Genomic DNA, 13,730 nt, shown 5'->3' on the forward strand with positions numbered 1-13,730 from the left:
ACCCATACCGTGGCTGTAGGGTGGGAGAATGCACACAGCTGCCCCAGGAGGTCCTCTCCAGCCCAGTGGACAAGAGGGCGAGACTCTATCTCAACACAGGCAAAGCCACAGCCAGACATCACCTCCCTTCTCTGCCAATCCAAAGGCCCTCCCAAGTGCCTGGGAAGGGAAGGGGCTCCAGGCCCACACGTGTCCTCAGCCCAGACCCCACCTACCTTCTTCATGAGCATGTAGATGTGGGTTTGCGCGGCATCCAGCACATAGCGGTGCGGATGCTTCAGCCCTTTGACGGTGACGTCCATGGTTTTGCCGTCTATGTTTATCCACCGCCTTGCCCCTGGGGCCAGGAACAGCCTGGGGGACGGGGAGGGAAGTGTTAGGCCAAGTAGCTGGAGCCCTGGAGGTTAACAAATTCCACAGCTGCTTGAAAATTTCACATTTGGTGAAAAATCTCCAGTGCAGAGCTGGGAGGCAGCCCAAGAGCCAACACCCAGAGGCCTGGTGATGTGGGCATCCAGGCCCCTGCCCCCAGCTGGAACCCCAATCCGCCACATTTCTGAGCCCGAGGCTCTGGCTGGGACTTCAGGCACTCAGAGCCCTCCCAGGGCGTCCAGTGCTGAGCTGGTGCAGCCTTAGAAATACACACACAGATACTTTCCCAGCCTCCAAGGATGTACCACACAATTTTTGGAATTCACAAGATTTGACTCAATGGGCAGCCCAAGGAGAAAGGAGAGATGGAGGCAGACGCTTCCCTGGCAGTGGGTTTCTGGAATTAGGAGTTGTGCAGGTGTCTGTGTGCGAGGCAGTCTGGGGAAGGATGTGCTGGGGCCTTCCGGAGAGACAACCTGAGGGCTGTTTCTCTCGGTGTGCAGAGCCCGTCCCCGCGTGAGGAGGTGGGCGAGTTTGCAGCGGCATACAGGAGGGTGCTGTTAGGGGACGGGGATGTCCAACCTGAATCCGCTGCCTCACAAGTCAGGAAGATTAAGTCATCAGGAGGGGAGGAGGCCGCAGGAGGGCTGGTTCTGGTGGGACCTGGTGGGTGGGCTTTGGGGACCGCAGCTGAACATGTGGGTGTGAACCCTGGAGTCCAAGCCTGGGTGCCCGCGACGGCCTGTGCAGACGGACGGACCAGCCCGGGCATGACGGCCGCAGGACAGGAGCACCCAGTAGGCCGGTGGGGCAGGGCTCCCAGGCGGCCTCCACACACCTGGCCCCTAGCAGCAGGGCTGACCCTTTCGAACTGGAACCCTCGGGTTCTGGGTGATTTGGAGGAGAGACTTTCTGCTGAACTGAACATATGGGGGCTAGAGCCACTAACTGAAAAAATAAGTAAGGGATGGGCCCACATTCGTACCCCAAGCTTGGATAACTGCCCCAGACAGTGGGGAGCCTCCTTCTGCTCTGACCCTTCCCTCCTCTGAGACTGCTTGGAGACAGGGTCTTCCCCTGGCTCACCTCCTCACCACTTCTCTCTCTCTCTCTCTCTCTCTCTCTCTCTCCCCCTCTCTCTCCCCCCATCTCTCTCTCTCATCTCTCCCTCCCTCTATCTCTCCTTCTCTTTCTCATCTTTCTCATCTCTCATCTCTCTCATCTCTCTCTCTCATATCTGTCTCTCACTCCCTCTCTCTCTCATCTCTCTCCCATCTCTCTCATATCTCTCTCTCTCTCTCTCACCCACCATCTCTCTCTCTCTCTCTCTCACCCCCATCTCTCTAATCTCTCTCTCTCATCTCTGTCTCATCTCTCTCTCATCTCTCTCATCTCTCTCTCTCATATCTCTCTCTCTCTCACCCCCCATCTCTCTCTCTCTCATATCTCTCTATCTATCTCTATCTCTATCTCTATCTCTATCTCTCTGCTGTTTGCATCTCTCTTAGGAGACCTCAGGGGTTCAGTCAAGGACAAAGCTCTCTGCACTGTAAATCAGGGCAGCTTGCTTTTTTAACTCCCAAACACTCCCACTGAAGCAGGGAAACGTCATGCGTCTCAGCTTTCCTCAGGGGACCCCGGGACCTTCCAAGGCAGTGCCAAGGTATTTATAGCCCAGCGGGTGTGACACTGACACTGAACGGGTGCCCCGTTCTATCTCCAACTGCAAAGGCAAGCCAGGTGGTCAGCGGGAGGACATGGGGCACTCTCCCAACAATCTGCTCATCCTCACTTGTAAATCTCCTCTGCTTTCTCCTTGACCTTGGACTGATCGCCATACTTGAGATCCTCACAGGCTTCCCAGAATCCCAGGTTCTCTCCTGCGCAGGGAGCAGGGCATCCACGCAGACAAACGCCAGAGAGGAAGCAAGCAGGGAGAAGAAAAGAGGAAAGAAAAGGAATGGTTCAGCTGGGGTAGATTCAGTTCCCTGGCCTGGCCAACATCCTTCCTTCTGCAAAACAGCCCATCCTGCACTGTGAGGTCAGACAAAACCCTCCTCGAGGGAAGGAGCTGCACCTGGCTTCCAGAGCCTGGGACAGCAGCACGAAACTGGATTGGCACGCTCATGTTTGCAGAAATACATTTACACATGGGTCCTGCTCTTTCCTCCAACAATATACAGGTCAGATCTCATAATAAACTCCCAGGGGCTGCTATGTTCTTTTTTGTACAGGAATTTGGCTATTAGCAAAGACAGCTCGAACACGTAACATAAGATTAAGCTTGTAAACATGCATTGCTATGCTATACAGATTGCCTCTGTAAAGAAACCGGTTTTACTTTGCTCATGCCCCAGTGAGTGTGCTCGACTTCTGCCTCCTTGGTCTGACAGTGCATAGACAGCCTGTCTTTTGTAGCCCCTCACAGGGCACTGCAGCCCAAAGGTCCTTACACAGTGGCTGCCCCAGCTGAGATGCTGATGGATGGGCTCTCAGGGAAGGCCTGGCCCTCCCAGGGGACTTAACTGAAGGTCACTGAGCCAGAAAGTCTCTGCTCCTCTTGGCCTGAAAAGCAAAGCCAGACTCCTGGCAAAGTTCTCCAACTGGGTCTCCACTGCACCTGGAAATATGTGAATATGTTGGTGCAGACATACCAGGGGGTCAGTTTTTGCCTGGGAAAATAAAGATGATCACACCAATGGGATATAAGAACTGTGTGTGAGTATAAACCATGGGTGCCGTCGTATGGGGAAAAGGGCAGGACAGAATCCTCTCCTCCCCATCCACAGGCTGTCTCAGGCTCTCAGGTGTTTCACACTGGAAAAGGCTGGGCAAGTCATTCCAAGCCAGTTGGTCCCACAGCTCCAGAGAGGCCCTTCTTCCTCAGCGTGAACTTGAGGGTGTTCTCAGGCCTGAGATCACAGGCATGACCAACAGACCAGCTGTGCTCTTAAGGGGCACCAATCAATCTTACACCAAGTTCAATGCAGATATCTTGCCAGTAGCAAAAGACTTAATTGCGTAGGGTGGAAATTAAATGAGCACACAAAAACATGTAAATGAATGTTCATGGCAGAATTATTCAAAATAGCCAAAAAAGTGGAGATGTCCATCAACTGATGTATGGGTTAATAAACTGGTGTAGCCATGCAATGGAATATTATTCAGCCATGAAAAGGAATGCTGTACTGATGCATGGTACAACATAGAGGAACCTTAAAAACATGCCAAGTGAAATAAGACATATACAAAAGGCCACATATTGTATGATTTCATTTGCATGAAATGTCCATAATAGGACAGAAAGTAGATTAGCAGTTGCCTAGGGCTGGGGGCATGGGGCGTGGGTTAGAGGGGGGAAATGGAGACTGACTGCTAATGGATACATTGTTTCTTCCGGAGGGTGATGGAAATGTTCTGGAATTAGATAGTGATGATGGTTGCACAACTTTGTGAATATACTACAAACCACTGAACTGTACAATTTGAAAGGATGAATTTTACGGCATTTTAAATTATATCTCAATTAAAAAAATTTTTTTTTGTTAAATGAGCAAGCTAATGCTCCATCTGCGCTGCTCATACTTGAAGGTTCGGGAGTCTCATGAAAAGGTCGCCAATAGTATGGTTTTAATAATGTAGGAAAATCTTTTCCGTGGATTCTCACTGCTATTAAAGAATGTGTGGGTGCAGTTTGTCAAGTTGCCACTAGGTGGAGCCCTAGTCACTTATTTGCCAGTTGCTTCCCGCCCATGCTAAGAGCACTTTTCTGGGTTTTATTATATCATGGCAATTAGCCTTGATTAGGGACAAGGATTTTCAACAATCCATATCATAATGTAATATTCTGCAACAAGCAGGCAAACAGACTAATGGCATGTCAAGTAGAATTAGTGTCAGAAGCAACCGCACAACAAATGCGTCTTAGGTAGTGATCAGCTTGAGTATCTGGGCTCCAATGCGGACTTCCTCCAGGTGGGGATGCGGTAAGGATGTAAATGCATCCCATAAAAGGAACTATTCAATGTACATCCTAATGAAATTGGTTCTGCTCTAGCCTCTTGGTTTCCGCAGATGTTTCTCGGAGCTGTACCCAGCCTGAGGAGACCTCCAGAGACAGGATATTTGGGATGGCCCCACCCAATCCATTAAAATGTGCACCTTCCCAAGGCCCTGAAGACATCAGGCCACGAGTTAAGGCTGTGGTTTTCAATCATGGTTACAAATTAGAATTACCTGGGGAGTTTTCAGAGCTTTGCTGCTCCCACCCCAAATCAATTAAATAAAAACTCTGGGGAGGGGATCCAGGCAAACATGTGTTTTAAAATATTCCCAGGTGAATCCTATATGCAGCTAGGTTAGAGAGCTGCTGAGCTAAAGAAAATCAGGCTGAGAGACAAAAGGGGAAAGCTTGCCTATGTCTCTTCCCTTCCTTTCTGGTATCCCTGAGAAGCTGTACTTAGGAACCACCAAGTGCTCTGTGGCTGGTGATCCAAGGAGCAAATGGATGCAGTGAGGACAGCAAAGGGGAGATGGAGCCTGTGGTTTGGTGAGCAGATGGTGGGGCCTCCCCCCACCTATGGAAAGAATGGGCCCTGGATTCTAAATGATGCTTAAAGCTGTAAAAGGAAGCACCTGTTTAAGAGCACAAGCAAAGCTATGAAAAACATCTGCTGAGAAATCCCCCAATACCCGATACTAGCCATTAAAGGAGTGCTTCTTTTTTAAAAAAAGTATTAAAGCCAAGGACCCACCACTGAATTCTTTCTTGAGAAAGTACTGAAAGCTCTGTCGGCCTTTGGGGTCTCGGATCAGCTCACTGAAGTTGAAGGCCCATCGTTCCACTCGCATCTTGGTTGGGATTTCAACCCTGCAAGGACGATGATGTATAAATGCAAATGCTTCAGGAACTCCACGCAGGGGCAGGGGCCATGCTGGGCAGTGCCTGGGTGGGAGTGAAGGACTTTAATCCTCCCGACTTCCAATGGGCCCAGGGTCCAGGGCTCAACCCACCCTATCCCCCTCCAATCCCTCCCTAAACATACAATCCAAGTAATCACTTGCTAGGAAAGCATAGCCTCAAAGAGGTCCCCTGGACATCCTGTCTAGGAGACTGCCATCCCAAAGGTGGGGAGAATGCCCTGCTCCTTTAGCTCTCAAGGCAAAAGAACGTGAGTGGCTCCCCCAGTGCCTGGAAACAGGCCTGGTGACTGCCGCGATCAGGAGAGAATTCTAGAGCAGCCCCAGTTATGGGCACTGTGGTCAGTGCCCGTCATCACCCATGGCAGAACTGCCCCTTCACTATGGGACACACTGGCATCGGGTAGGGATTGACCGTTCTCGGTTGACGTTGTACTCGGTGATGGAGAGCCACGATGAAAGCAGCCTGAGTGCCTGCTCTTGAAGCCCTGCCTGTCTTGCCAACAGTTCTACCTGTGTGCCTTCAGGCCTCGTGCCTTGGCACAGACCCCAGTTATCATCCAAGCACTCTCTCCAGAGCTTTCTCTCAGACACTGCCTCACTTTTGTGTTTTGAAAGGTCTCCCCGATCCCAGGTAGGACATTTGAGCCCACCAGCTAGGCGAGGACTAACATTCCAGAGAATCAGGAAAATAGTTGGTTTTCTCTCCTGTTCCTTATGGAATTCTCAACTCAACACAGCCCCTTTGAAACAAGGCTTCAAAGTCCATTTTACCACATTTCCTACTGGGGTCTGGATACAATTCACGCCAATGGGATCTAAAACAGAGTAAGCCAAGCAAGCTTGCAAACAAGTGTAAAAACAATTATAATATAATTACATTAACAGCCACCATTAATGGCAGGTCACCATAGGTGGGGCACAGTGCTTTAAAAACATATCACTGAAACCTTAAGAGAACACTGTGAGTTGAGTATTGTTATCCCCATTTGATTGCTGCAAAGACTGAGGCTCAGTAGGTAAATCTTGCCCAGCCTCACAAGGTTGGTAAGAAGCAGAGCCAGGATTAAGACAGTGGTTTGCAAACTTCACTGTACATCAGAATCACTTGGAAGATGCATTAAAACTCAGATTGCTGGGAGCCATCCCCAGAGTTTCTGATCCAGTAGGGGTGGTTGGGGCGAGGCTCAAGCATGGGCATTTCTAACAAGCTCCCTGGTGATGCTGCAGCTGCTGCTCCTGGAACCCCACTTTGGGAACCAATGCTGTAAATGAGTCTTGTGTCCTGGCTGCTCCTTACAATCATTGGGGAGCTCTTAGGAAATACTAGGGGTGAGGAGGCTACCCAGGCCATAGGGATAGAGGCTCTGGGAGGGAAGGGCTGGTGGACATTGGTATGTTTTAAATGACCTTCCCAGGTAGTTTTAATACTGCTCTAAAATCTAAACCTTCAAGAGCAAGGTTTCCAATTTCAATGGGGCATTCCCTGTGGCATCTCACATTCCAGAGGCATCAGCGGCTCCAACACAAAACATCTCATCCCTTGTCCCTTCACCCGCAAATCTCTACCTCGGCCTTTAAAACCCTACTCTCCCTTCCATTTAAAATTCAGCTGCCATCCAAGCCCTCCTGGGACAACCTTTTCCTGGCCAGGTTGCCCCACCTTTTCCTCCACGGGGAGCCAAATTCTGCACATTCTTTTCCAAAAGTGGGTTTGGGTCACCTCCCCTTTTTGATCTGCTGGGAGAGATATAGACTCCACAAAACCAGATTAATAGCTGGAGACTATAAAGAGTGAGGGAAGCATCCCAGAAGGTGGTTGTAGGGTCTTTGGCTCTGTGGTCCACTCTAAGATCAGTTGCCTACAGCAGGCTACATGTGGTAGGTGAAAGGGCTGCTCTAACTTCAGAACTGAGCCCTTCTCCCCAGGCTATGCCTGCAACTCTCCAAGCTGCTTACCTGGCTGGATCTGTGTTACCTGTTTGTTCCTCCCTGCCTTGGGTAATGATGACCCTGGTTTTGACCTAGAACATGGCAAGTACCTGGCAATGTCTAGCTGGTTGGTCAGCTCGCTCCCTTTCCCGTCATCTCATCCCCCTTATATAACCCTACCAGTCCCTCTCCCCTCTTCCCCTCCACATTTCTCTCTGACTTGACTCTTGTGCCCTTCTCTTAATCCTTCCCTTTTTATCTTGGACTCTCCTTCTGAATTTCTGCCTTTGCCCCCTCTTCCAAAGATATATGCCGGCACACGGAGCAACAATATTTCAAAATTAACAGAGCAAAGGAGCTAATGGTATAATTTAGAAAGGCAGATTTAGGGCTCTGCCCTCCAGTATCTTATTTTAACCCTAATTAGATACCAAATACACAAAGCTAAAAAGACGACTTTTCTCTTTTCACAAACCATCTATTGAATACATACAACTTGGCATTTAAATCCCAGAACTGGGTATCATCTGTTATCCAAGGATTGCTGGGGAGGCAGCCGGACATGATGGCATCATTGGAAGAGAACTGTTCGCTGTACTTGACGATCCTAAAAGGCAAATCGAAAATGTTGTCCTGGAAGTCCAACACCCAAGAAACCAAACCAATACTCTGGTCAATTGTCCTCCTTTTCCTTTATCAATTTAGTTATTACTGTGTAATTAGAAAAATGTTCTAATAGCCCTTGGGTTTGGATGGTATTTGACAAGAGCTGTCCCCATTCTACTTCTAGAAAAAAAGTGGTCTCCCAATCCCATTTCTTTGTAATTTCTCTGTATCTATTTCACATTTTACATTTTATCATGAGGTTTTAAAATTCAAGGCAGATTTCATTTACATGTATTCAAATAGAGATGACACTGGCATCCCGACACCCGCTGAGATTCGGTTCTCATGTTGGACCCCACCCATTAGCAGGATAATGCCTAGGTTTTAGAATTTAGACCAATTATTCAAAATCTGTGGTCTAATTGACATGTGTACTCCAAACACGAATTCTGGGCAAGAGCTAATTCCCCCTGGTTGAGTCAGAACTTCTGAGTCAACACTTATCCTGGGATCGGGGCAGTTTGTAAATTTAAAAAAAAAAGAAGAACAAAACCTGCTGGGCCTCCAACCCACAGTTGGGGATTATACCATGGATTTTGACAGAAGAGGTTCCATGCTCTGGACACACACCAGAGGACTGGGTTTGTTTCTCCCAAGTCCCTCTTATTTGTCCATCAGACTTTTATCAGTAGAGCAACTGGAAAAAAATAACTGGTCCACAGGTCCAATCACTAATGATGTTGAAATTACAGTACTAAGGCACCAAGACAAATTGGGCAGCACACCTAAGAAATATCCAATAGCCTGTGTCTCCTTCAACTCCATTTCTGTTTAGTTTCATGGAAACTAAGATGATTTTGACTTTATCAAAGAACAATGATTATCATCAAAACCCCAAGTGAGTCCCTACAGAGCATGCTTTTCTACTCCTCGTCTGTGATTAGCGGTCAGCAGCAGCAGACAGCGGTCACTGAAAAATGTGGGTGGGCGCAGGGCACATTTTCTCGGGCAGGCAGCATTTCTGCAAACTAGGGAACTTGGAAAACTTAAAGATTTTTGGAGATTTCTACAAAAGCCGGATTCTTAGCCATATTGGAAGAAGGGACTAAACAAAACATAGCATCTTGAGTCCCAATCAATGCCACATTCATAACAGATGATTTGTCACATTGGGCCTCCACAGTAATAAGCCAAAGCCATTTCCACATGTGCAGAAAAAGCCCCGAGTTAGTGAGATGGGCCTAAAATGAGGTTCACATTTCAAAAGAATTGCTTTTGTTTGAGAGGCACGAAACCCTTTGGTGTCTCCTAAATAATATCCTGGAGTGGCTGGATCAAGGGAGCTTGAAAGTTCAACGAATTAAATATAAATTTCCAACTTATTATACTTGGATTTCAAATCAAAGATTAACAATGGACATTTAGCAGTACCACGAACCAGGAAATAATAAATTTGAGTGGTTAACGATAGGGACACAGGCCGTGTTGGATCCATGTAGGGCCCAGACTGTGGGCTTTTCACCTCTTCCACCTTTCCCATCCAATAAAGACGGCAGGCTCGCACAGAACTTCACTCACCCTTGATTTTGCCTAACATGTAAGACCTGGAGGCTTATTCCGAGTGAAGAACTGAGATACGAAGCCCCTAAGAGACTGGTTGGCCCTTCACAGTTCTTAAGTTCATGACTTGTCAGGCTCATCTTAAAGCAAATGTTCTCCTCTTTCCTACCTATTGTCCAAACCACAGAATGACCAACAAATCAGGGACATACCCTCCAAGGGACACCGAAGACTTCACCGTGGACCTCATTAAGGCCTGTTGGTAATACATGATCTGGAAGAGAAACAGGTGTTAGAAGATGTCCAAATTCCCCACCCTTGAGGGTTGCTGATGCTGATATTTACACATGGCCTCCAAATTTGGAGGCCAAGTATCCATCCCAGCAGCCATCTCATGCCCTCGAGCCAGCCACCAGTAGGGCTCAGACCCACCATGGAGAGATGGACCCCAACTTCAAGTTAGTGGCCCCCTTAATCCATCATGTGATGGTCTGAGAAAAGGCACCAGATGAAAGAAAAGGTTCTAAGGAGCAGGAAACGGAGACCCGGGGACAGATGCTCGGCTTTTCTCTCACAGGTCTCTGGCTGACAGAAGCAGAGTGAGCCTTCCTGGTTCTTCAGCTTCGGCAGGAGCGAGCCATCCATCTCCTCAACCACCTTCTTCCCTGATCAGATGTCCACTGACGTATCCCACCTCAATGGCCAGTACTTTCTGTGGTAGGTTGAATTATGCATCCCAACAAACACAATGTTCTTAATCTTAATCCATGTCCGTGTGGGTGTGAACCCATGTAAATAGGACCTCCTGAAGATATTATTTTTAGTTAAGCTGGGCCCAACTGAATGATAGTAAGTCTAAATCCAGATTACTGGAGCCCTTATAAAGAGAATCAGAGAACCCAGCAGTAGAGAAGAAAGGAAAGGACATCGCCATGTGACAGGAGGCAGAAATACAAGCCAAGGAATCCCAAGGATTGCTAACAGCCAGCACCAGAACACTACAGATTTTCACAAGAAAACGAGCCTCGCCGATGCCTTGATTTTGGCTTCTCCTAGCCTCAAAACCGTGAGCCAATAAATTCCCATTGTTTAAAAACCACCTCCACTGTGTGGTATTTGTGACAGCTGCTCTGACAAACTAAGACATTTCCCAAAGCTCTATCTTGGGCTCCAGATCCAAGACTTTCCAAAATGGGTCATTTTCCACCCTGGACAGATTGTGACAGGCCCAGTAACTGTAGGCGGTGGATGCAGACACTGAAGTGCCCGCCCCCATGGGCCCCCTGGTCATCCCTCAGAGCTGTGACCTGCGGGGCCATCTCCTACCCTGTGTCTCAGCATCAGCCCGACTCACGTCTTACAAAAGCTGCTGTCATTCTGTGCTGTCCGTTAGTTTGGAAACAACTGTTTGCACATTACACATGGTCTTCATTTCATTACCAAATGTAGAGCATAAAGCCAAAGTATATGTAATTTGTTAGGGGTTTCAAAGTCACACTTTGCAGGAACTTGAGAGACAAATTACCTCTTTTCTGACAGCAGTGATTGTTTGTTTCTGTAAAACAAAGAAACAGAAATCATTAAACAGGTATCATTACATCATTACAGTTCAAATACCCATTCAAAATATAAAAATCCCTCCCCATGATAAAACTGTCCATCTTTTCTTACTTCAAAGGTAGTTCATCACCTCCACCCTACATTACCCAACGACTGGAGAATTACACCAACTAAGAGAGTTGGTGAGGGAGGGGCTGCGATTTATCACCAAAGCTTTACCCTGTTCTCCTATAAGCCAAGATGAATTACAGATTACATTTGGGGTTTGCCCCCTTCTTCCATAGTACTTACAGGACCACCTTCCAGGGAATGAGAGATAAATCTGGGAAACTAGCGTGGAGCTGGATTTTTTGTGTCCTTTCTCACGAGGGAGCGATCTGAATGAATGGGTCATTCCTCATGTATTCATAACACTTGACCAATACCACAAGTTGGAATAAAAAAGCCAGGTTGTCAAAAAATAAACCTCACAATTAAAACCCCTGAGACCAGCCTCTGCTGCAAGCAGAGTCCGTGAGCTGGGCTGCAATGTGAAAGACCACCCGGGCCCCAGCCCCTCACCGAAACAGCTGGAGCAAGTGCCAGGGTGAGCTGCAGGGAGTTCTCTCTCTGGGCCCTTTGAGCTATGGCAGAATAAAGGATGATTCCAGGAGGGGCTCCAAGTTTAGGCCCTTAGAAATTCCTGGCAACCATTCAGACCCGTCTCCTTCTAAAATACACAGTTCTTCTACAATCCAAGAGGGGCTTCCATGGCACCGTTTGCCCCACACAGCTCTTCAAGGACAGGTGCAGCAGCGAGCCTAGTCTCAGTTTTTCCAGGTGGGGTTGTGAGCAAGAGCCAATCCTCATGCTCCAAGCTGAGCATCTTAATCCCTGGCTGCTAATATCCAAGACATTTAACCCAACCAGACAAGCTGGATTAGAGTCAGAGGCCCGAGGAGGACACTACTTCCCACAGCCAGTTAGGAAAACAAGCATTGGCCCTGGAGCCCATGGACAAGAAACCGACAGCCCAGTTGGGAAAGTCACATACTTGCCTCTCCTAAGCCACACTGGATTTCAGTTTTGTTGTTTTTCTTTTCCCCCATTGGATTGCTTTTATGTCATTGCTTTTCACAGGAAAGCTTTTTCTAGAGTGGGGAGTAGGGACAGTTATCTCAGACGGGTAACGTTCAGACAGGTCTGCTGTTTGGGACTCACACACTCTGCCTTCCTCCTGATCAGCACCTAATACAGTTGTAACCACATATATACTTGCACGAATCTTTGCTTAATGTAAGTAACACCCACTCAGCATCATGGAAGGCAGGGAGACCACCGCATCTTGCTGGCTGCCGTATCCCCTAGTACAGGGCCTGCTGCAGAGTCAAGGCTCAACAAATATTGAATAGATTACAACTGCAATGTGCTTGGAGCCTGGAAAAATGGGGACATTTTCCAAGCATAATCGAATCTTTTTCCACTTAAAAAAAATGAAAATGCTACATAAATGATCCAAATATTTTGGCAACCACCGTGATCATTTGTTTCCATTTTTCTCCCAACATGAGGCTCTGCTTTAGCCGACACATGATTCAGGTAGAGAAGGACCCTAGGGCCAGAGTGGATTTGCATTCAAAGCTACTATGATCAGATCCATCTGTCGGCATCCTGCTGGGGTGGATTCCGGAGGAGAGCATCTACTAGTCAGCGCCTCTGCTCCTAAAAGAAGCTGGATTTCAGGGCAATCTTAACTGCACAGTGACTAGTGCCAAGAAATTGACTCCTCTTTGAACCCTCCCAAGACTTAAGGAAAGGTGGTCTTATTATTCTGATTTTTAGTGGAGGAAACTGAGGCTCTGAGATGTCATGGGCAATTTTCCCAGCATCTCCTGGTTAGTAACTGGCTGTGCCAGGATTCAAGCCCAGCTCTGCCAGATGTCAGTGCCCTTGCATTTGAACCAAATGACCCAGCCTCCTCGCAAAGCTGAGGATTAATCCACGAGAAACATAAAATAGTTGACTAGGTCAACTTTCTCCAATCTTGGCTGCTCTCTTTACCAAATCCTTCTGTGCTCTGAAGCTGAGAAGGCTGCAGAAGGGGATGACTCTGTCCAGTCATTTAATTTCAAAAAACAAAAAGAGGCCTGAGCCTCAATCCCGAGATGAAACACAAACACAGGACATACTCTTTAATTATCACTAATGATGGTAAAGATTGCAATCAAGCTAGGCACATGCTCAGCAGCTGACACCCCTCCATTCTGTGGCCTGCATCTGCGGCCAGGGGACTCCTGGGTGGCCAAAACCAGATGAAATGAGGGGAACATTTAGTCTATCTGGTGTTCTGGGGGTTTCATGGGGAGCTGCACTCACAAGCCACAGCCTCAGGCTTACTCATTTCTATTCTACCTTTTGCGGTTTTCCTTTGGCCTAGTTTGTTTGCTCCTGGAGCCATGGCCCTGGTATTCAGTCTTCTTTAAAAATATATATTTTAATTCACTTCATTTGATTTTATTACCTTATTAGGGCTGTGTATCTGGTGTGACTTGCTTTTTGTTTTCTGATGCTCAGAATTAGCAGCTGTCTTCTGGGAACCAGTCCTGCCACATGTTCTCTAATAATAGGGTTTGGTTGAGACAGAGGCTTCCCCACCTCTATCTTGGATTGGCTGCGGGAATTTCAGTTTTTATTTCCGGTCTTAAAAATAACTGTCCATGGTGTCAGCTTCCTCTAGATTGGGGTACAGGGTTCCTCTGTCCTTCTAGGGGTGTGTGTGTGTGTGTATATACGTGTGTGTG

At 47.7% G+C, this 13,730-nt stretch overlaps 1 protein-coding gene across 2 annotated transcripts in view; it reads right to left on the reverse strand.

Moving 5' to 3' along the window:
• RGS9 (regulator of G protein signaling 9) overlaps window positions 1–13,730 on the reverse strand; it is a 69,396-nt gene that overhangs the window by 18,703 nt on the left and 36,963 nt on the right. For both annotated transcript variants that reach the window (XM_037808658.1, XM_037808657.1), the window contains exons 10-15: window positions 10,916–10,945; window positions 9,603–9,664; window positions 7,718–7,831; window positions 5,127–5,242; window positions 2,165–2,252; window positions 216–354 (exon numbers count right to left, since the gene is read on the reverse strand). In XM_037808658.1, coding sequence (XP_037664586.1) covers window positions 216–354; window positions 2,165–2,252; window positions 5,127–5,242; window positions 7,718–7,831; window positions 9,603–9,664; window positions 10,916–10,945 — 549 coding nt within the window. The remainder of the gene's footprint in view (window positions 1–215; window positions 355–2,164; window positions 2,253–5,126; window positions 5,243–7,717; window positions 7,832–9,602; window positions 9,665–10,915; window positions 10,946–13,730) is intronic.

The sequence above is a fragment of the Choloepus didactylus genome, chromosome 18 (genome assembly GCF_015220235.1).
Source record: "Choloepus didactylus isolate mChoDid1 chromosome 18, mChoDid1.pri, whole genome shotgun sequence".
NCBI classification, from domain to species: domain Eukaryota; kingdom Metazoa; phylum Chordata; class Mammalia; order Pilosa; family Megalonychidae; genus Choloepus; species Choloepus didactylus.